Raw genomic sequence first — 23,418 nt, 5'->3', positions numbered from 1 at the left:
GGAGGTTTAACAATTGACTCTGTGCAAAACCCTGAACCATTGTTAACTCTCAGAAGCCAAGGGCCCAGAAAGTCCAAACTAGTGGGACACTATCAAGTTAGCAAGATCGATGACGGTGTTTCCGAATAAAAAGGGGTTTCTATGTAGGCCATGTATTTCTTCACAAGATCGCTCCCTTTTATTTTCCCACCCCAAATCTCTAGCTTGCCCTCTCCATTGAAGGGTAACCCAGCCAAAGGCTAGCAAGAACACTCTATTTAATGCTGGGATGCGTGGATAATTAACAAAAGCAGCCCTGTTTATGGAGTGCCCGCAAGCTAACATTGCATGCTAATTTATAGTGAGCCCAGAATCTTTTGGGGGGCAACGGCTTTGCTCTTGGGGGAAACAAGATGGCTTCCAGCATGGAGCAAAGCCTGTCCGGACGGCTGCTTGTGGCACCTAAAACTCTCTTTGACATATTCTCCGGGGTATAGTCTAACTAGTGTGATGTACAAGCACTGTTCGGTTCGCTTGAAACAAAGCTGTTTATAGGGCCTGTTTTTTTCTCCTGGTTTGGCAGATGGTAATTTATTTTTGAAACATAGCTCTGTAAATGAGAAGAATCAATCTATGCTGTTGTTGACATCAGCCTTGGCACATTGCCTTGTGTGTAAACGCTTCAAGCCATATATTACCCTGATAGGTTTTCTAATAGTATCAATAGCACCATAGTATATCTTTGTCCAACCGTTTTGATAAAACTGGTACTTCTCCAATCTCCCAACTTCCTCGCATGGCTTTTCGTTCTACGGTATGTTGATAAAATTTCTTTTTTTTTTGTAACAAACCATCCAGCCATTATTCCTCATAGTACAACAAAGGGCTGGTTTGAATTCCCTCTCTTCAGACGGTATATCATTACCTTGCACCTGGGAACATTAATATCAGCCCAGCTCCTAATTGCATCTATTATTTGGAATGTCAATAATTGTTGTTGAAATGGCATATCCTTCATTTCATCGCCTACAAATAAACATTGCGGCACATATATTTGTGCCGCATGTCTGCAATTGTGATATTGTTCCTTTCAGGTTTTATTTTTGGGGGACACAGCTTTTGCCGTGTAGTTTTGAGCCCCCCTATTTTACATCTTATACTTCCCCGTCTACCCAGAATGCTTATTGTTGTTCATTATGAACACCTATGGTCGGTCTCACTGAGTTTTTGACTTGCTAACTATTTTTGGTCCTCTTGCGTACCCATCAATCACATACTTACACACGCACACACACACACCTACCTGTTAGTCTGGGTGTGGTTGTGGCTGTCATCCTCAAGCCTTCCTTTTAGTCACTTCAGTGGTTGAAGTTATAGTCTTTTGTCGCCCCAGCTGTGTAAGATACAGACAGTCCGTCACTTGCTGTTTTGTGTTGGCCACTAATTACTGTTCACATGACAGGCCGTAGAGAATGTGTGCATGTGTCAAATGACTGGAAACAGACCCCTGTTGAATTCTACATGAAATGTACAAATATGCAATGCCAATTATATATTGTATATTTGCCTGTGTTTGCCTTCTACAAAAAATATTTTTACTTCCATGGCTCACCTGCCAGCTTGTTCTTTGATACCTCGTCACCTTCTGTCAACCAGGACAAAAATCAGAGGTGTGGCTTCTGGGCTCAAGTGGGCTTTGACGTCAGTTATGAGGCCCTTGGTATTTGTACATATTGACTAAGACAGGAGCTTAACATACACAGCTTTTTTCTGAGGGCTTTCTCCACGACTCCCCTGATCTCTGATTTTGGCGAGTGATGAAAGAGCTGCCATGGCATCAATCTGTCCTACTCCGTTGCAAACAGTTCTCTACTCATTATCTTACTACCTTCACTCGTCAAATGCAACGACCCTGATCACGCGTGGATAAAACCAAAAAACCCAACTCAAAGGCATCTAGATGGGGATCAAGATTACTCATTCATTCAAGAAAAAAAGGCTGTAACCACCGCCTTTTACTGGCCAGGTCCAACCCTGTCATCTGTAGCCAGCTTTTGTTCCACGAGCGTGCAGTGATAATGTGTGTTGTCAATTTCGAATGGCCTCATTCGGTATTCCATATTCGGCCAGCTATGTCAATTAAGTATTTACAGTGGATCAGTTTGATTTTAAATAATATCCGGTACTCTAGTCAACAGGCTTTCCTCATTGGCTAGGCTTCTTTTCCTTTATTCCATGTAAAACAAGCTACACCATCTATGACTTTATCTCCAACATCCTCGCCATTCAACCATATCATCATATGGTTAGAAAAAAAGCCTTTTTCATTAAGGCTTTTTTGTGCACATTCAGTTATGTAAACAATCACGGCAAGTCCGTTGGAAGCTCCCAAATCGTGCATTTTCCAATAGCCAACATTGATTTAAATAAACACAAACTATGAAAATGGTCAGTACCCTCCCCAGAGGGACAGGGTTATCTCATGCCCAAGCGCACTGGAAGCTGTGTCATGCAATGTCCTGACAGAGAGCATTTCAGCCCCCGCCCGCTCAGGGGGACGGAGGGCTGACAAGTCACTTCTGAGACCCGTCGAGGTGCTAACCGTCTGCCTTCATGCTTGAGGGGACAGTGGAGTACGGGGAGGAGGGGGGGAGGAGGGGTGTGTGTGGAGGGTGGGAGGGAGGAGGGCTGTTTTCGGCTGGGGTAAGCATGGAGGAGGACAGACGCTGACAGCGACTGTGTTCTGTCCTCCCTCCCAGCGAAGCAAGCAAGGAAGGGTCAAACCCCCCGGACACAATTTTAATCACTTTTCTATGCTCTCTGCTTTGGTCCTTTTTTTATGTTTGGCAAACTTGGTACCCCATGCGCACACACAATGGTGCAACCAATAAAATGAGCAAGTGGGCCAACAGTTGGAGGTTCTCTGTGTCTTTATGTGGCTGAAAAACACTTTATATTTCTAGTTTCTAATTACAATGCTGGTCGAACATTCTTCCACATTTGCAGCCATGCCCCTCTTCCCCTCCCTGATTAACCAGTTGAAGCCAAGCCCATTTAAGGAAGACGATAAAATAAGAAGATTCATTTAAACACAAAAAATGTGCAACCTAGGTTCGAGCAAGATATCACGAATTCAACCTTTTGACAGATCTTCAAGAACACGTCGCCCACCATTTTCTTTGTTTACTTGTAGTTGTATCATGACCCCCCCCACCCCCCCTTCCCCTACCAGCGTTATCCCAGAGGCCGCCTCACTCTTGGAGAGCCGCACGACTCTCCTGCGTTAAGCGCTATCAGATGTTTACTTTTGCACGACATGCAGGCACACAAAAGACGAAAGGATCCCAAAGAAAGGTTAGCCTGATTGAGGAATGTACACACAGTCGGGGCTCCACTGCCGCAGCGGCGCTCCGCTCTCAGGAGGATGATGGACGCACGCTCCGTGACCCGTGTCCCGGCACGTCCGCGGGCCAGCGGCACGTCAGAGACCGGCAAGGAATGAGACTGCAACAACATTCTTCTGGAGGTTTCTTCTGCACAACTGCAGAAGAAACAGAAAAGTTAAAGCTTCTTTTGGAATGCATGTGGAAGTGGAGTACAACATGTACAGCAAATGAGGGGGAGACTTGTGTGCTCAATGCTGTTGGTCCGTTTCACCACGCACACACACACACACACACACACACGCGCGCACACACACACACACACTGCATTAAGCCTATCTTCACACTGCCCCACTTTATTAATGGGGATCCGCCCTTGGATTTGACCCGGTGGCGTTGTGAACTCACTATGTAAAGTGTTTCTGATGTCGACCGCTTGAATGCCCTCAGAGACTAAACAGTGTAGAGGACAAAGGTGGGAGAATTGGGGGGACCGCAGGGTCCCTCCCCCTCCCTTGTTCGCCTTGATCATGATTTGAAGGACCTGATGAAATGATGGATGAGTCCGTCCAGACGAAGGAGTGGATTTAGCCACGGGTCACCAGAGCCTAGGGCCTGGACACAAACCCCACCAGAGGTGCTGATAACTGCTGTCAGCCCATAAGGAGGGCCCTGCCGTGTATTCCACCCATGTGCCGCGTTTTAATGGCTGGCTCTACTGGAGATGTAGACTGTCTGTCTGTCTGTACCCCCGCCATCTCTATACACACACACTCACACACGGACGCAGCACAGTCGGGGCCTGCGGTTAGACACAGCTGGGGAAGAATAATCTAAACACTCGCATTCTCTCCAACATACACACGCAGTCATGCACAGGACTCCTTTTCAACCGCAGCGGCTCCGACCGTTGAGAGGCCTTTTCCAACGGCATGCCATGTCACTCACACCGCCGGGGTCATTTTCCAAATGCCCAATGACAGTGGAAAAGAGGCTGTTTATATTTTTCTTTTTAAACAAGTGTCTTGACCACACACGCCATGGACCAGCACAGCCAGGCCTTGGCCGCTCACATCACACCCACCGACCCCCCCCCCTTCCGACGTGGTGCTACATGGAGATCGGCCCGGGAAACGACAGTGAAACGCCCTTGGCTTAGTCAGAATGTTAACTTTATCAGAGGAAAGTCATAGCAGGCCCACCAGAAGAAAGTGATTTTTCGTATTGGCACAACTGAAGGTGTTTACAGATGGGTGAAAATGAGCATGTCGGCCAGGGAGCCGCGTGTTTAGTTTTCTGGTCAGGTCGGCCTGAGTCGCTGGGTGGTTCACAATGTTTCATTTATTTGTGCGGCAGACGGCACCTCACCACTTCCTAGTAGTCTGTAATTGTTTTTTCGAATGTTTCAAAGCCTTCAATGTAAAAAAGTTACAAAGGGTTCAAGGGAGGAATTCATATTCTGACAGCCAGGACAGGAATATTATTAATATCATGCAAAATAAACGAAGACCAGATGCAACCGTTGCCAACCGACCTCCGTCCCAGGGCCGTGCCGGAGATTTGCAGTCATAATCATCCTGCGATGAGCTCGGCGTGGCGAGTTCCACCGTGTAACCCCAAACCTCCTCTCACAGTCGGGAGGCGGGCGCTTCCTGCCGACGACGCTGCAAAACGGATCCGAGTCGTGATTGTTTATGACGGATAATTCACCTACGAGACACGGCTTCCACCGGAGCAGCTCAGCACACCGTCTCGAGCCTTGGATTTAAATAGACAACGTTCATCTCTCTAGGATGTCCTGAAAATCCAGAGACGGAAAAATAGTATAGAGCCACTTATGTTTTGTTCAATGAGACCACCCGCACTAAAAAAAACAGCCCGCTTTTAGGTGAAGCAAAGCCAGGATTTCAGATCCAGCTTTGTCCTCTCCTACTACTCTGTCCCCCTCACCTCTTTGTGGGTCAGTGCGGGGGCCCGGGCTGCCTCTGCCCTGCAGGCCTGGCTTGGCTCGGCCGTGGCAGCCGAAGGGACTGATTATCAGCAGGGCAGAGGTAATGCTGCTCTGCTCAGCATTAATTGGCTGATTAACATGAGGACAGTTTAGCACTTCACTGTCCCACACTCAGGCCATTAATCACGGACCAGGCAGTGCCAGCTGAACGTCTGCCAACAGCTTTAAACAGCCATATAAAGAGAGGGATTGGGGGGTGTGTGTGTGTGTGTGTGTGTGTGTGTGTGTGTGATGGGGAGGGTATATAGTTTTACATGCACAGCCAAGAGGGAGATGTGACCCACTCTGTCGGCCAGACAAAGTAATGCAGTCTCGAGCTGCGTTGCCGAAGGGACACCCAAACGAGACGCACAATGACTGCACGGCTAAAAGTACATTGCACCTGCGTGAGGGATTTAGCAGAGCGCGTTGTTAGTGTCTTGGCCGGCTACATCTGCTCGGTGGGCTCCCAGGCTACATATAAAATGGTTCCACTACATGCATGTGTTGCCATTGCAGTGCCTCTAAAACGGGCCTTGCAGCTGGGGAAGAGATGTGTGGTTCAAAGGTTACGCAGTTTTTTTTTTTTTTCCCCTTCCTCTCTCAAACACTCCTCCTCCTCCTCCTCGCAGGCAGCTGATCGCATACAGACCAAAAGGGTTTTCATGTTCGGATCGCACCGAGCGATCCGTCTGTCATTGCGTCACGTCTCGGGATCAGAACGGCCTCCCGAAACATCTGCCAGCTGTCCCGCAAGTCGCATTCCAGACCCCGACGCTGTCTCCCGTTTTTATCTCCCGGCCTGTGGCTGCCCTGGGCACAAAATAAATAGTATTTTATTTCCCCCTGTGATGAGAGTTAAGCACTCGGCACCGGATATCTCGGGCCCTCGGGCGGCAGGCTTTGCATCGTACAGCATTTTTTTTGTTGTGTGTGGAAGCTGGTAGAAAGTATAGAGCCCGGTTTTGGTTTGGATGAAACACACAAAAAAAAGCACTACTTCAACACTACATCCGACTGCAGGAGTGGAGTGACAATGCTGAGGTTTGCACTGCCACCTCAGCCTAGGCCATTAATATCCTCTACTGTCCAAAGGCCATTCTACCAGGGGGTTGCCGCACAGTCTCTCGAGGGCTTCCTTTCCCCCACACACACGGCTGGATCACCCGTCCACCACATCCTCAAGCCATACTTCCAGCTGCAATCTTAGTTATGTTGCATCTGTCTGCCTTGCCATTTAGTCTTTCTTCAAAACGATAAAGAAATGAATTAGTTTTATCCAAAGCGGCGTACAGTTTGTAACACACACAGTTACAGAGTGTAACTGTGTGTTACAAACACACACCGGCCCACACAGAGTGGGCCGGTGTTGGGCATTAGTTTCCTAACAGGTAGACTGTGTACATTGGGGTTGAATCTCAGAGCCTTTCGGCTGGTAGTCAAGCCCCCTTCTAGACTCCCCATGTTTCTCTCCATCCAGCCATCCTCCTTTTTTATGTCTTATCTTTTGAAGTCACCTTGTTACAGTCTGTCCAAATCAAAGCATCCTTCCACGCCCGTGTCTCTCGCAGCGTGTCGTCCTCGGCTGGTGCTCTGCACGTTATCTCCTAAACGCCTCGCAGCGGCATCGTTCCGGCCATGTCGCTACCTCAGGTTAATGGGCACTCTGAGACGACCGTAATCTGGTAAACAGGATCTCCCAGCCAAATGTGTAAAACGTCCACAGCATCGCTGTCATCGCTCCAAGGCTATTCAGCTTGACTCATAAGTCACTAAAAGCTTTTCAATGGCTGCAGTAAGAACAACTTTATTTTCATGGTCACCCCCATAATACCCTTAGTCTGGCTCAGTTTGGCTGCGTGTCCGGGGCCGGTCCACTCGCATGTGTTGTCTATATACTTTTTTCGTTTTTCCATTTTACTCATCAAAGCGTTTAGTAATTTTTTTTTTCGCTTTTTTTTTTTTGCCTGCGCCGTGGAATCCACTTCGGAAACCCCTAATCTATGTGAATCTGTCTCTCTCCGCCAAGCAGTCGATCAGACGCAGAGTTCACGGTCGATACAGAAATCCGGCTTTCCCCGGATTCTCATGGTGTGCTGCATGCAGAAAGGCCGCCCGCCAACACGTAGCAGAACCCCCGATCGACCCGTAGGCCTGCGCGTGCTAACGGATGGCATGTCAACGGTTTTGTCTTTTTATTTGCACCTGGGTTGCTCGAAGGTAGGGGAGGCGTGGCGGGACATGCTTGCCAGCTGATGTTCCCCCGTGGAGCCAAGGTCGCACAGCTGCAGCTGTGTGTGTGTGTGTGTGTGTGTGTGAGCGCCCGCTCTCAGCGCTCGCTTTGAGTCAGGGAACACACACCTGCCGCTCGTGTAAACACAATATGGCGTGTGTTCAGTCATTGCATCCCTGTTTCTTTCTTCTCTCGGTCTCGCTCACCCTTCTTCCCTTTGTTCATCCGACCTACAGTTGCATACCTGTTGATGTGTATGTATAGTCGGCTGTAGATGTGCGTCAGTCATGTGCGTGTGATTTGTGAAACCCCTCCCTCGCTGCCATTGGAAACACAGGAAGCGTCTGGTACACTATTAAAAAACGAATGTGTGGTTGAATCCACACACCCACCCCCCCACTCCTCCGCTCCCAAAAAGGAAAACAAAAAGCTGAACCGGATGCATACATTTCTGAGTGGTGTTTTGCAAGTGGATTTGCGCGTTGAGGAGGTACTTACAGGGTCGTTACAGCTATTCTGTAATGACTGGCTCTTTGAAAGACTTCACAAGACGACCGTGTGGTGTGCGCATCTGTGTCAAATATAAGAACCCTCTATCGAGCAGATGCTCTGTGTGTGTGCGTCTGTGTGTGTGTGTGTGTGTGCTTGGGGCCATTATACCGTTATAAAAAATGAATGCGATACCAAAGATGTCTTCGTTCGGCATGCACTCGGCGACAGGAAACGCCGGCCTGCAGCCTGTTATCAATTGTGAGCCTCGGTAGCTGGTCGGGGTGGATCACGTTCTGTCTTTGATACCCCTGAGGATCTGGCAGCTGCACCCACCCCTCCACCTCTGCTCTCTCTCGCTTTGGTCTCGCCTCGCTTTTCCGTTCCATCATCTGGTGGATAATTGTCCCTGCAGTTACGGGTTTTGTGTGTGTGTGTGTGTGTGTGTGTGTGTGTGTGTGTGCGCTTCATAATTGGAAGCAGCAGCAGCAGTCGCGAGCCCTAGCTTCCAGTGTGCTCCAGTGAGCTCACCTCGGTGGGGATGGTACAGTGAAGCACGTACAGGAGCGTCGCTGTTATAGTTTCATCGCTGGTGAAGCACCGTGGGATTGGAGCCGCGTGCGGCCCCTCTGCTCGCTCTGCTGTGAAATGACAAAAAGCCAGGAGGAAGTCCTTTATGTGGCCTCTGTGGCTCATTAGCGCTTCCGAAACACATGGGGGACATGTGTTGTATAGTTTAATGGCAAAATATCAATATTGTAGTGAGATTTTGTGCGGCTCTACCTGTGTGTGTACTGATTTGCACTCTGCAAACTATCTTTACTATCTGCTTTGACAAATAAGTTAGGCATCTGCAAGCCTAGATCCACCAGATGATGTAATGTAATTTATTTTCATCAAAGGCTATTTGGTTTGAGTTAATTCCCACCCATCTGCTCTTGGCCATGAATCATTAGCCAGTTTTTTGGTATACAGAGGACTTTTTAAAAAACATTTTCTATTGTAATAAGTTTAAATCATAAGTATGTAATCTCCTGCGAATAAATCATTTTATTATGATAAATTATTATTTAATAATAGTTGAATATTATTTAATAATTACAATATTATTTAATAATAATTATTAATAAAAAATTGTAATAAATATAACACATGACTCCCCTTTACCTCAAATACATTTCTGTCCAACCTCTTGGCCTACCTGCAATTAACTTGTATATAGTCATTTATTTGAATTTAATTTAACAGCCACTTCTAGATATGGGTTTTTCACGAGCAGGTGGAGGTGGGTCATTATGTTCAAGGATGCCATTTGCTAGTTTATGGGCCTTGGGGCATCAAACCCAGCAGCTTTCATCTGTGAGTGGAACCCGCTTGTCAGGCCGCTGTCCTGCCCCCATACCTGTGCAACAGCGCAATGTAAAAAAAACGGCACAATTGATTTTTAATGGCTTGACGCTGCACCACGCGCTGGCTCTGGGCGGAAATAATGACACGGTGCGCTCCACTGATGTGATCCAGATGAGCCTCCTCCGTCTCAGAAGGGGCGAGGGAGAGGGAGGGAGAGAGAGAGAGGGAGGGGGAGGGGAGGCATCACAACGAGACACGAACCGAAACCAACACCGCCACTCATTGAAGCGGCCTCCACATCAGTCTTGAGTGTTTTGTTCAGGTAAAACTGTTCCATCTTGTCCTCTTTCCGCTCCGCTCTTCTGTGGCCCATAAACTGCCGTCCCCCACGCCATCAATCCCTCCCTCCCTCCCTCCCTCCCTACATCCCTACAGCCCGCACCTTACAAGCCTGGCCAGAAATGTCCCAGAGCTCTCTATCTTTCTGTACAGCGTAGCATCTATTAGTTCAGTTAGACGCTGTAGGGAGACAGTGGATTCCTTGATTTTGGTCACGCCCAGGCTCCGGCCGGCAGAGACCACAGTCGCCCACGGAACCGGGGCCCCGCTGCGCTCCGGGGCCCCCCGCTTCTCCTCGGGCGGGCCCCCGTCAGTACAGACTGTACTTCTCTCACGTGGCCCCTGACCTCCTTGACGCGTTTCCTGACCCAGGAAATGGAATTAACACCTCTGGCCAGGGGGCCTCTGGGGGCCCACAGCCCGTCACAGCTGTGCACTAGCTCACCCACTCCCAGCCCCCGGTCCCGGCGTCAAGAGTTCTAGAGAGTCCCACTCGCTGGCTCTGGCTCAGGGAGTCTACAGAGCAACGGCCATGCAAAAAGAGAAACACAGGCTGAATTCCAGAGAAAAACCCCTTTTTCTACCGCCAGCTTTTAGCACTCACACTGGGTGGTTTTTGAGGGGGTGATTCGAGTTCCACTTCAGTCCCAAAAGGCAACTTAAACCAAATGAGAGACATCATATTTCCTCCGCCCCCCTGCACCTCTTGAAGTGCCGCAGGCGGAGCTATCAAAGGGGCAGCCCGGTCCTCCAGAGCTGTTATCATGCAAATGTTGCATTTGAAATGAGCCGAGCGAGGCCTCCCTCTGCCGGGCCTCGCTGCATTGATCACAGGTGAACTGTTCTCCGTTACAAGACAGCGAAGGTGTTTTCCAGAGTATCGGTGAAGCAGTGCAGAGCGGGCTAACGGTGATCCTTTCCACAGTCGGGCTTACTGAGACTCCTTTTTTTTTTTTTTTTCTTACTCCCACACTAAAAATAACTCCCCACCATCTTCATCATTTAACGCGCAGACTCCCCTGCAGCCCTTGTGCAGCGTTAACGGCCACATGCCGTTAACGCTGAGATATCGCCGTCTGCACGGTTGCTATTTAGCCTTGAGATGTTTTCTGATGTGTCAAGTGGGCTGTAAACGGGAGAGGAAAGAGAGGCATGAGGCCGAGGAGGAGCAAAGTAGTTTGACTCTTTATTAGACGTTAAACGTAAGACGTATTTATGGTTCCCCTTAAATGCTCATGCCTAGAGATATTCCTTGGGTTATGGTTTCTGATGTCCTCTGGCAAGAGTGTGTGTGTGTGTGTGTGTGTGTGTGTGTGTGTGTGTGTGTGTGTGTGTGTGTGTGTGTGTGTGTGTGTGTGTGTGTGTGTGTGTGTGTGTGTGTGTGTGTGTGTGGGAGAGAGAGCCTTTCTGTTTTCTTCATTAGCCCTGTGTGTCCATAGCCACACACACAGACACACACAAAGGCTATTTGCACACTCAACAGATTATATAGTTCCTGCGTTTAAGCGGCCCATGTGTTTGCATTTTAGTCACACATCGGCAATCTCACGGGGCCACTTTGAAGCGTACTCCTCCAGCCCTGACCATAAAAAAAAAAGGAACGGGACAAAAAAGTCGTTTTTCACATCGTTCTGGAGGGCGGAACACACTGTTTCCCTAATACCCTTTCACCTTGTGCCTCACCCTCCATCATGCACTTACGGCCTTCAGCCCTCCAGAGTGCTATGGTTCTCTGTGGAGAGAGTGTTTTCCTTAAGGTACTTCCCCTGCCTATACGAGTTAGGGTTAGAGCAGTATTACAGTTCCACATGGATGAATCCCTATTCGGGCTTGCTCGTTTCCATGACATTCCTTTGTTTAAAATAAATTTGAATTAAAATGTGGTACTGCAGCCTCAGCGTTGTTTTTCCATATTTAAGCTATGCAAGCCAACCAAAGACATCAAATTAATAATTTTCATTTTTTTTGCCTTTTATACTGTGCACGCGGGTGAGAAAGATGCATCCCCTCTCATGTCCGTCCCCATGAGGCCTTATTAACAGATAATAATGGAACAACGCGTCCAATGTGTCATGTGTCATCAGTATCACTGTGTCTACCCCGCATCTGGCTCTGAGGACGAATGCGTGCCTGTGGAGCCATGTGGCTTAGAAAGCGCTGTGCTTTCTGGGCCAACATTGTCTGACTCGCTCTGTCTCCCGGTGTCTTGTCTGTCATTCTATCCTTCTGGATGTGACTCTTGCATTGACCCAGCTGTTCCCCTGTGTCTCCGCAGTACTTTGAGGTGCCCTTCGACTCCAACATGAACCGCACCAAGAACCGCCCTCTCGTCCGGGGACAGATCAGGTACAGTTTCACTTTTTCCCACCGTTAACATTTGTTTTGATTTATAAAATAAAAATTGAATTAAATAAAGTCAACTGTAAGAATGATGTGACTTGGTGAAAGTGCGCCCTCTGCACTTTCCCCTTGCACGTGAAGGCCTATTTCTTTTTACTTCTCTGCACTTTTCACTTTCACCTCTCTAAAGATTTAGTTTTTCGGTCTCTCCAATTTGTATTGAATGCTTTGATTGTTTGTTTCCTCTTTTGGACGCTGGATGCATGCATCTGCTAAATGAGAAAATATCCAAATCCAACAAAACAAAACATATGAGATAGGGTGTAGAAGGGAGGGTTGGAAAGCAGTGCGGCAACTGGGTTATCCAGCTTGAGCCATTTCTCTACCCTACCTATCGGGGTGTGGCCTAATGCACTTTAATTCCCCCTTATTGAAGTATCGAAGATGGATATCGTACCCATCTTATCGTTGCCGTTCATTTCCATACTTCAGTCCTAATCTATTACAGAACCAGATATGTAAGCTGCTCCTGTTTTTTGTTTTTCTGCCATGCCTGATTATTATTATAATTATCAGTACCCATTTCAAAAGCAACAGCAGTATTGCAGCACTCCTTTCGGCTCTATTTACACTCCTCCCTGCAACCATTGACATAACAGGTCCTTAACTGGCCAATGACCAATTGCATTCCAGTGCCAATCATCACACACACACACACACACCAGGTGTGTAACACAATCTCGTTGTGAGGCCAGATGACTAGATGAATACGTGGATAGGTTGTGTTCTGTTCTATCTTGCTACACTGTTAGAGATGGCAGATAACCCCTGTATTGTGGTTGAGTGGTAAACCCTTCGCTTCCCTTCTGAAACTGACTCTGTTACCGGACACTCTCATTAGGTACCTGTCCCCCCTCGTGGAACCCTGCCATGCACACAAACTAGTCAACACACACACACACACACACACATACACGCACATGCACAGTGCAACGCACATGCACAGTCACTGCACCACACACACACATACGACTCCCAGAGTATTGTAATTTACCACATCTCTTTGGCAAGAGGCTAACAAACACTCCTCAGCTCTCGTTTCATTTCATTCAGGTTTGACAAAGGCAACCGGTGTGTTGACTGAGGGCGGCACACCCTCTCGCAACCAAGCCTGTCCAAACATTTCTAATTGTACAAGAATGAACCCTTTCCCCCCCCCTCTCATAGTTCACTATTTAGGATTAATTATGAGTGTGACCGCCATGGAGTCAAGTCCAGTCAGGGCTGCACAATTAATCGTAAGTTAATTGAAATCACAACATCGGCCTCAAGTTGCCAAGCGTGAGAGGCTGCAATTACTGTAGAAAAAAATGAAAAGCAAAGTTATTTCTACAATAAAAACATCAGTTTATCTAGGCCCGTTTCACTAAAAGCCGCTCGAATCTTGTGTGTCCGTGCGCTGTCTGAGGATGTGCTCCGAACCTGACACCGAGCAATGGGATGTTATGGCCAGGTTTGAATGCGTCTAGGGAGGGGGGGGGGGGATATCTCCACCCAGCTTCAGGGATTCCCCACGGGCGTGCTGTTTGAAAGGCGTGCTAGTGAGTCAGCCGTCGTGAGTGTTCTGTCCTGCTGTAAACACCCGACGACCTTTGAACCCTCCGTAGCCTCTCCCAGTCAGTGATGTGCGTTGACCTGGCGACGTTGACAGAGAGAGGTGTGTGTGTGTGTGTGTGTGTGTGTGTGTGTGTGTGTGTGTGTGTGTGTGTGTGTGTGTGTGTGTGTGTGTGTGTGTGTGTGTGTGTGCGTGTGCGTGCGCTTGTGACTGGCTCTCTAGTGCGCACGTTTATCTCTTGCCCTCTTTCACGCTCTCACTATCGGACCTCTCCTTCCATAAACACACACACACTCATACACACAGCTTGTGTCCAGACACGGAGCAGCTGGGCTGCTGCACTCTCTTGTCAAACAAGCCGTCAGAAGTCCACATTCTACACATTCTCTGTATCTTCCCCTCCATTGTGTTTACCGCAGACTAGACGATGGGGCCCCCTGTTCTTCTGGTGTCCTTGAGGGACTCTCTGCCTCTTGTGAGCGGTTCAGCATCTGAGTAAGGGTGTTGGTTGTTGCCATTATTACATTGACATGGAGCCCGGTGACACTTGATTATGCTGATCGATTTATAATTAGTGTGGCGGGGGGGGGTAGGAGAGTGTAGTGCCTTGGTTGTTTGATACCCACCCGCGAGGTACCGGGTTTGAGTCCCTACTTGTCCGCTGCCTAACCTGTAGGCATCCTTGAGCAAGTATTGTAACCCTACATCTATCTGAATTCACTGGAAATTGCTCTGAATGAAACCTTCTGATATGAAATGACTAAACGGTGAAGAATTAAACTTATTGGCCATGAAATTAACAAGACCAGGCTCGAAGTACAGGGAAAATAAACCTGTGCCAATTCCATAAACAAACCACGCACTGTGCCTCAGTTGCTCCAGTACAACGTGGTCGATGTGCGAACAAACGGCCAGATTCTTTCCATATCCCCATCGCCATCTGTGTAGTGTCCTTTCGCTATAGGCACCGCAGACAAATCGGCTTCCCTCGCAGAGGAGCATCTTCTGCGCCTGTGTTGTGGGAGGAAGTGAGGCAGTAGTTTGAGGGCACGGCATGTGGTGCTGTGGAATATTCGGTGTCTGCATAAGGCAAGCGATTCACTTTGCTCCACACACACACACACACACACACACACACACACACACACACACACACACACACACACACACACCAGCGCACTCGGCTCCCCGTACGCCTAAGACTAGGGTCTGTTTCTCGGCCTCGACAAGCTCCGTGCACATTAACGGCCTTAATAAAAAGGTTCACAAACCCCCAATCACCGTGCCTTCTCCCAACGCATGTTAGGCTTTATCTTTTGATGGCTTCATCAAATAACTCCCAAAAAAAGTGCAAAAGGACCGACAAATTAAACATCAGAGGAGTTCGCTGCCATCATCGCGCTCGTGGTCTCGTCCCGGGTCCACATTCCCGGATGGCCACATCACACTCCTGTTTTGTGTTTCCATTACCCACCTGGCATTAAGAGTGCGGCCGTGTCACCCTCTAAAAGCCAAGGACAGGAGCTACTCTTTAGTTCCCTGTGACGCACTCCCTTCCCTTCCATGCGCAGCCCCCCCTGAGCGAACCCACGGCCAGATTGTAGCCAGCCCCACAGCCAGCCTGCACGGCCCCACCCCAGCCCACATTAAACAGTCATAACACCACTAATCACATTAATGCCCCAATCTCCCCGCTTCGGCAGCGAGCCAAAATAAAAGCCCCCTGTTTGCTTTCAGAAGAAAATAGAGCCTGCCTTTGGTCAAGATTTGAATCTCTGCCTTCTTCTTTAATTTACTGGTGAGCGTTTACTGGTGGATTTGAACCAGACTCTGGGCATCCCTGCTTTTAATAAAAGACGGGGAGGAGGAGGAGGAAGATGAGTGGGCAGTCGTCCCCCGGCTCGAAGCGCGAGCCGCTGTGGTTTCCGCCGAGCCCCGTTTTGATCTTGTGAGCACGGGCACGTGCACTTTGTCTCACCACACTACTTTCATCCCTGACAAACTATTATCAGATAAGCTTCCTCTGAGCCCCTCTGCTTGGAGACTCTGCTGTTGATTTGGTGTGCGGTTGCATCTATGTGTATCAGTCTGTCTGTCTGTGTGTGTGTGTGTATGTGTGTGTGTGTGTGTGTTGGACCATTATCCTCTTATCTTTATTCATCAGAAGGCCTTGTGACTTTTCAGCTGATGTTCCTACTGTTGCAGGGGAGCTTTTGTTTTAATAGGTGTGCATTTCATTTGTTTCACGTACGAATACACTTTATTTATGAAGCTTTTCAAAACAAAGATTGTGTGATATCAAATGAAACGGCTATCTAAAGGGTAAAGCTAAAAGTAGATCCAATTAAAACAAATATATTAGGGGTTAAGGTTGTTTTTTGTTTTTCCTTCTTGTCTGTCTTTATTAAACCCAATTCATTCTCTCTCTGTTGCTCTTTTCTCTCACTCGCTCAAGGGAGTTTATTGGCCTGGAAAACGTACACTTGCCAACTTCAAAGTAAAATGAGATACAACGTAGGATAGAAAATCATATAGAAAACGCTAAATAAATAATCTCCCTCTCCCCTTCCCCCCCCCCGTCAGTCCTCTGCACGCCGTCTCCTTCGCCCTGGCCTGCGGTGTGCCGGGCGTGGCCCTGCTCACGCTGGCCGTCAACCCGCTCACGGGGTTCCTGGGGGCCCTGAACATCTTCCTGTACACCTGCTGCTACACCCCCCTCAAGAGGCTGAGCATCGTCAACACCTGGGTGGGGGCGGTGGTGGGCGCCATCCCCCCCGTCATGGGCTGGACTGCTGCCACCGGGAGCCTTGACCCAGGTACCCTGCACGCACGCACGCACGCGCACGCACGCACGCGCACACACGGGCACACGCACACAGGTACACACACACGGGCAGACAGACAGAGACACACAGGCACGCACACACAAACAGGCACGCACACACAAGCACACAGACAGACACAGACAGACGCACACAGGCACGCACGCACACACAAACAGGCACGCACACACGGGCACACAGACAGAGACACACATACTAACACACACGGACACAGACAGAGACACACACATACTAACACACACGGACACACACACAGACACACACGGACACAGACAGACACACACACACACACATACTAACACACACGGACACAGACAGACACACACACACACACATACTAACACACACGGACACAGACAGACACACACATACTAACACACACACGGACAGAGAAGCACACGGACACAGACACACGGATGCACGCATGCACACTCAAAATTCCAAAATATATGCCCATAACATGGACATACTAATGCCAAATAGACAGAGCGTATCTGCGCAGAATCAAGCATGTGAACTTAGTACGATGTATGCGATGCGTCAAGGCGTACTCGTGAGGGGCATGGCGTAGGCCTGAGGGGCATGACGTAGGCGTGAGGGGCGTGACCTACGCACAAGTAGCATCAGGTTATTGCACTCGCTTCAGCGGGAGATCACAGGTTAACCTGCTCACAGGCTCGTTACACCCTTTGGTTCATCATTCACTGCATCTCATGTCTCACACGCTGTTACGCTCTTCAACCGGCCAGGCTGTGAAAGCCCAGCGTGTTGAGAGGACTATAAAACACAATAACACGACCACGGAGATTCAGGGAGAACACGTTTTCAAGGCGCTGTTCTTTGACTTCGAATGTCTTGGAAACGTGTTCTCACTCATATGGTCCATATGAACTGTTCCAGTTCATATGGACCATATCAGGGTTCCAGAGAGAGAGGTCCTCTGGAGCGCCGCGGTGGTGCTCTGTGTGTTAGTGGTGACATCACACGACATGCTTAGGTTGTTTCCAAGCATTCTCTGCGTCTTTCAGCCGTCTGCTAGCTCAGTCGGACATTGGAAGAAATTTTGGAACATTTGGACAGAAAACAACTGTCTAGAATGTTGGACGCATATAGTATTTCTAGTTTCTGCCTATGTTGAACCGTGTCGTCAGTAGGGCTGTCAACAATATTCTAATTGAATATATATTCAAATAGTTTTTAAAAACAGACATTCGAAAGTGAAAATGAATATTCAAATGTGGAAAAAAACACACCCGCGGCGCGGCTGTTTGCTTTGTGAGTGGGCGACCAGAACACTACAAGACAACAGACAAGAGTCAAGCGACGAGTCGGGACCTTAAATTGCTTGCACAAAACTCTTGATCAGCACTCAGCATTTGTTTATTGTTGTTGTTTATTTAAACCAGTATGTGCAGTGAGGGGGAGCGAGAGAGAGAGAGAAAAAGAGAGCGAGGTCTGCGGTCTTGGCCATTAGTTCATTTACTTATTTTTGTGTAGGTAATATGTTGTCTAATATGTTTAAACTTAAATAAACTACCTATGCAAGTAGTTTCGTTAGTCTCGTTGTATTAGTTTGTCCTGTTATTGACGTAATGCGAGTCATTGACATAATGCGCAAATATAGATATTCAAATAGTTTGAATATGTGTGTTTTTTTTTTAGAGGGAATATTAAAACGTCATTTTTGAGCAATTTTGACAGCCCTGCGCATCAGGGGGTTTCATCTGGACCACTGTGACCGGGCATCACCCAGCCCCTAAGCCCGCCCGCCCACCCACCAAGCCATCCTGTTGTATAAGTTGTATTTACATACGGCCCAGCTGCCCCTCTCCAAACTGTCCGGTCTGGAGACGGGGGGGCTGGAGAGGATGCTCACAACCTGCTTGTTTGGTAGACATGTTGAGTGTTCTGTTATGGCAACGCTTTAAAGAACTCTTTCAGCACGTCTCTGCTCTTCTGGCCCTGGAAAAGCCCAAAAAACACAGACATACACATCTCACAGGTTTACACTCCTCCTCACCCACATTTTGGGGTGGGCTCTCAACACAAAGTTAATCATGACTCCATGATACCTTTATGCCCGGAGCAGAAAGCGGTCCTTTGATAGCTGTTGTGCGGCCACTCGTTTCGAGAGGGGGTGCTGTTGAAACCCCTAGCAACTTATGCTATTCACGCTATTCACAGCGGCCTCTTGAACCCCCTGGGCTGTGACTCACTTTGATAGGAGTCCAAGCCCCCACCAGCACCTCCACCCGCTCATAATGAACTTGAGGAGTTATCAAAAGATTGAGGCTGGATGAATACAGTGAAAGGATTTGTACACGGCCACTCGGCCCGCCCTCTGCTCTCCAGAGACCTATCCCTTCTCCTGGGTTAAACCCAACGGCCTCCCCTGGCTGGCCGTCACCCACTCCCTCGTCTCCTTTAGAGTAGGGGTGAGGTTCAACAGGGACCTCACCCTGCGATATCACAGCCATTTTCGAGTTCCGTTTCGATATGTTTTACGATTCTGTAAATATTGTGATTTTATGTGCGATTTTTCAGCGTGTATTATGCTGGGGTTTGGGTTCAACAGGTCTGCCATATATTTTTTGTTAATGTTGCCGAACAGGACATAGTTGATGCTTTTTGATTATTGGCAAATACTCTATTGCGCCCTCTTTAGGACCATGCTATTATTTTGCTTCCACTAAGATAATATTTACGTTTTGTGGTTAGCATTTTTTTTTTGGCAACATAACGATATTGTGGAAGCAAAGAATCCTCATTCTCACTTGAATCCTTTTTTTCCCCTTCCATACTATCGAGCAGTGTTTACATGCATGTATTGATCACGCTATGAACTCCAGGCAACCGCTTAAACACTATTGAGAGATATTTCACACACGTTTACTGAAATGCCAGACATGCGTATGAAGATGAAAGCGCAGAACTCCTCCCTTGTCGCGCGTAGTGCTGCCTCTGCAGGGTGTCAAGTTGCTGTTTGCTTACAGTGATGACCGTACATATACCCACAGGTTAGTTTCACTCTTGACAGAATGCAGTGTGCAAAGGTCACACCTCAGAACCTGCTCGCTATGCATGTGTTGATGCATGTTTATGGCGCCCTGCCTTTTCCATCTCGAACGCTTTGAGAAAATAAACAAAAACTGGTTTCTTTGTTGTTGGTTACTAATGCAAAGTGTTTACTAAGGTTGAAGGGAAGTGGCCTAGATGTTGAGGCGGTTTGAGTCATATGCGTTGCATCTGCATGTCGAGACGCTCAACACATATCTATATCTATATATAATGTCGAGTTGGTCAAGCTATGTGAGTGGGCAGTGGAAAAAAACACTTCTGCGGGAAAACTTCAATGTCTTCAAATTAACATTGGACTGATCCCTCATCCCTCTTTCCCGCTCTCTTTGTTTACGTCCCTCTCCCCTCTCGTTCCTTCTCTCTGTCCCAACCTGCCTCTCCCATCCCAGCCGCCCTGCTGCTGGGGGCCTTCCTGTACAGCTGGCAGTTCCCCCACTTCAACGCGCTGAGCTGGAACCTGCGCGAGGACTACTCGCGCGGCGGCTACCGCATGATGTCGGTCACCCACCCGGACATGTGCCGGCGGGTGGCCCTGCGCCACAGCGTGGCCCTGGTGGGCCTCTCGTGCCTGGGGCCCGCGGCCGGCCTCACCACCTGGACCTTCCCGCTGGTGTCGCTGCCCATCAACCTGTACATCAGCTACCTGGCGCTGCGCTTCTACCACCGCGCCGACCGCGGCAGCGCGCGCAAGCTCTTCTTCTGCAGCCTGTGGCACCTGCCCATGCTGCTGCTGCTGGCGCTCACCTGCAAGAAGCCCGCCAAGGAGCAGGGCGGAGCCGATCTGACGTCAGCCAATCCCGTGCCCAGCTAACCCACCGGCCGTCCTCAACTTGAACACATGTAGTGCGGTCGAGATGGACGTTCGCACTGAAGGAATGATGAACCCTCGCACACACAGGCATGTGTCGTCCTGTACGAGCTACGGGTGTGTCATTGTAGATCAGGGATTGTGTTGGCAAAAACGAAACGGTTCATCAACGGAAAACATGCAGAATGGTGGAAACCCCTGAGTTGCATCAGGTTGTAATAATTTCGATGTATGTATGTGGGTGTGTGTGTATATGCAGTTGTCTATTTATTATTATGGTTTCCCACCACACCCTCACTATGCTGTATATTACCGGTCTTAAGGTGATGTTTGATGACCATTACTGAAGCCATTTAAGCCAAAAGATTCTACAAATGGAACACATTGCATTATGTAAATGCTAATCTACCACAGGAAACATATGTATGTTATGTAAAAATAGTATGACATTATGTTGATTAAAGCTTTGTATGTTTGACATTCTAACAGAGAAAAGAATCACGCTCTACCACTGTAGTTATTTTATTTTTTAAAGAAATCAATTGAATCATATAGGAATAATGTAATCTAACTCACTCGACATCTGCAACACCTCGATCTAACACAGTTCACCTGCTCCAGGGTAATGGAATAATTAAACCTGTTTCACAAAAAAAAAGGCTCAAATGTTCTCTTGCACTGAATGTTTTATGACTCAACTGCCATTGTGTGTAATAGTAATTAGTAGTTATCTTTAGCTGCTCACACCTGCCCTTTTATGTCCTCTGTTAGGTCTATTTAGAGTGCCTTTAATTATTCATCAATGGCTGTGTTTTTGATACCTAAGGTAAACCAGTTGATAGTGTTCTAGATTTAGATTATCGACACACACACCGTTGATATGCCCTGATGGGTCATGTTGTCTCGGTTTCTGCATGTTCAACGCAGGGCTGAAACTATTAGTCCCTTAATCCAGCCCTTGATGGACAGGAATGGGTTGATCGATTGATACCTTTTTATTGATTTATCATTCATGCCATTTATCAAGTGGAAGAATTGTGATTAGGGCTTTACCCTGAGATTCAACCCTCAATGTCTCCTTTCTACCTGTACGAATCTTGAGTGCGGTAGCTAACCCCTACCTGCTCGGCAAATCTAAAATGTATTTGGTCTCCTTGGATGAAAGCTTTTGCTAAGACTAAATCGTGCATCGTCGTACATAAAGTCAAGTAACACATTTTTTAATGCTTATTTGCAGCATCAGAAATGATTCAATGTGGTAGCTTATCCTCCATTTTAGTGGATTATCTTAGTTGCTTGACTGAAAAAGCAAGCGCAAGTTGGGACTCACGACTGCCCATTTCGGATATTTCCTTTTCCATAGCTAACCCCAGTCCACAGACCAAATGTAATTGTATCGAATTTTGAGTTGACAATCTACGGGGTGAGATTGGCGACGTTTGGCCCTATTTAGCAACCCACCTCTGCACCTGTCACTCAACACAGGCCCGCCCCCCCCCACCCCTCCCTTCCGCTCTTTAACCCTAGTTTTGGTATTTGGTTACGTTTCCATCACCATTGCCCATCGACACGGAGCCCTGTGTGTGTGTGTGTGTGTGCCCTGCCCTGCCTGGCCTCGGCCATCCTCGGCCCATAAAAGCGAACTACTACGGGGGGAGGGATTATTCAGCCAAGGCCAAGTGAAAGCATGGAGACCTGTAGCTCTTAATGCCCTCGTAAACTGTCTGACCGGACCGGATACGGCGTTTCATATCAGAGAAGGCCAAAGGGTGGTGTTGGTGGGGGTGGGGTGGGGGTGGGGGTGGAGGACCAGCTGTTACAGTTTGGGAGAGAAAGTGGGAGGAAAAACTCACCCGACCTGTAGGGGGGTGGTAGGAGGATTGAATGTCGAGGCCAAACCTCCCTGTGGTCTGGCGTGATGTCATGTTTGGGGACCTCCACTCCAGTAGGGGTAGTAATCTCGCGGGCGTTGCCGTCGTGGTGGCATTGGCTCTGGGTCTGGACTACCATTGTCCTCACTGCCATTGACAGCGCCTGTTGGTAATGTTGACGGTTGCTGTAATGTAATGTTGTTCGGAGACCACGTGGGATATGGCTCTGAAATAGGTTGATAAAGGTTTTACACATTCTTTGATGTTGAATTCCATTCACCTGTTGCCCTATGCATAGTTTTCATGGATTTGACACGGTTATTTTTTTCTTGGACAAAACATGAATCATTATTTCCAGTTTCAGCCTACTCGTCCTCAAAATAAATGATAGAACTTTAATCGTTCATTTATATACAGCACAGGCCAACTGATTTAAAGTGAATTTATTACACTTTACGAAAACTGACCTTAATTGTCATTTGAACAACTTTGTTGCACTAGGAAAAATGGTTTTAAAAAAGTTTGAAGTTCCCAAAGTTGATGTGCTTTTTATTTAAGAAAAGGGGACGCTCAATATCAACGCTCAAATAACCACGGAAGAAAACTTCAACATATGAACTTATGTTCAAAGCTATACTTCCCCATAGTGCAGATACATATCTGCCTTCTCCATTTTACGCAACGAGGTCAGTGGCTGTATCAATTATTAATTTATTTGTCCTTTTTAATGTGAAGGGGAGAGTTCTGCAGCAACAGGGTCTCCAGGCAGAGAGCTGCTCCCAAGCAAGAGGTCTCCCAGCAGAGATCGGCTCTCCTGCAAGAGGGTCTCCCAGCAGAGAGAGGCTCTCCTGCAAGAGGGTCTCCCAGCAGAGAGCGGCTCTCCAACGAGTGGTCTCCCAGAGAGCGGCTCTCTGCCCCATGCCGGCACTGTGCAGTTCATTATGACCCCACTTAAGTGGTCCCCCATCGTGTCGGTTGTAGTAGGTCTTAGTAGGCCTACCCATAGGCCCTACCATCCTCAACCTCTTTAAAATGAGCCAGAGACCGTTATCATCCGACATAGCAAATCGTATACACTCTTTAATTAACATGACAGGGTT

General features: G+C 48.0%; 1 protein-coding gene across 1 annotated transcript in view; it reads left to right on the top strand.

The window, feature by feature from the left end:
* cox10 (cytochrome c oxidase assembly factor heme A:farnesyltransferase COX10) overlaps positions 1-21,088 on the top strand; it is a 31,799-nt gene extending 10,711 nt beyond the window's left edge. Inside the window, exons 5-7 of the mRNA XM_084485215.1 lie at positions 12,039-12,109; positions 16,302-16,534; positions 20,029-21,088. Coding sequence (XP_084341341.1) covers positions 12,039-12,109; positions 16,302-16,534; positions 20,029-20,450 — 726 coding nt within the window. The 3' untranslated portion in view covers positions 20,451-21,088. The remainder of the gene's footprint in view (positions 1-12,038; positions 12,110-16,301; positions 16,535-20,028) is intronic.
* Positions 21,089-23,418: the final 2,330 nt, after the last annotated feature.

The sequence above is a fragment of the Micromesistius poutassou genome, assembly GCF_964030765.1.
Source record: "Micromesistius poutassou genome assembly, chromosome: 21".
NCBI classification, from domain to species: domain Eukaryota; kingdom Metazoa; phylum Chordata; class Actinopteri; order Gadiformes; family Gadidae; genus Micromesistius; species Micromesistius poutassou.
The sequence above is the reverse complement of the archived record's forward strand: the minus strand, read 5'-3'. Positions and strand labels throughout refer to the sequence as shown.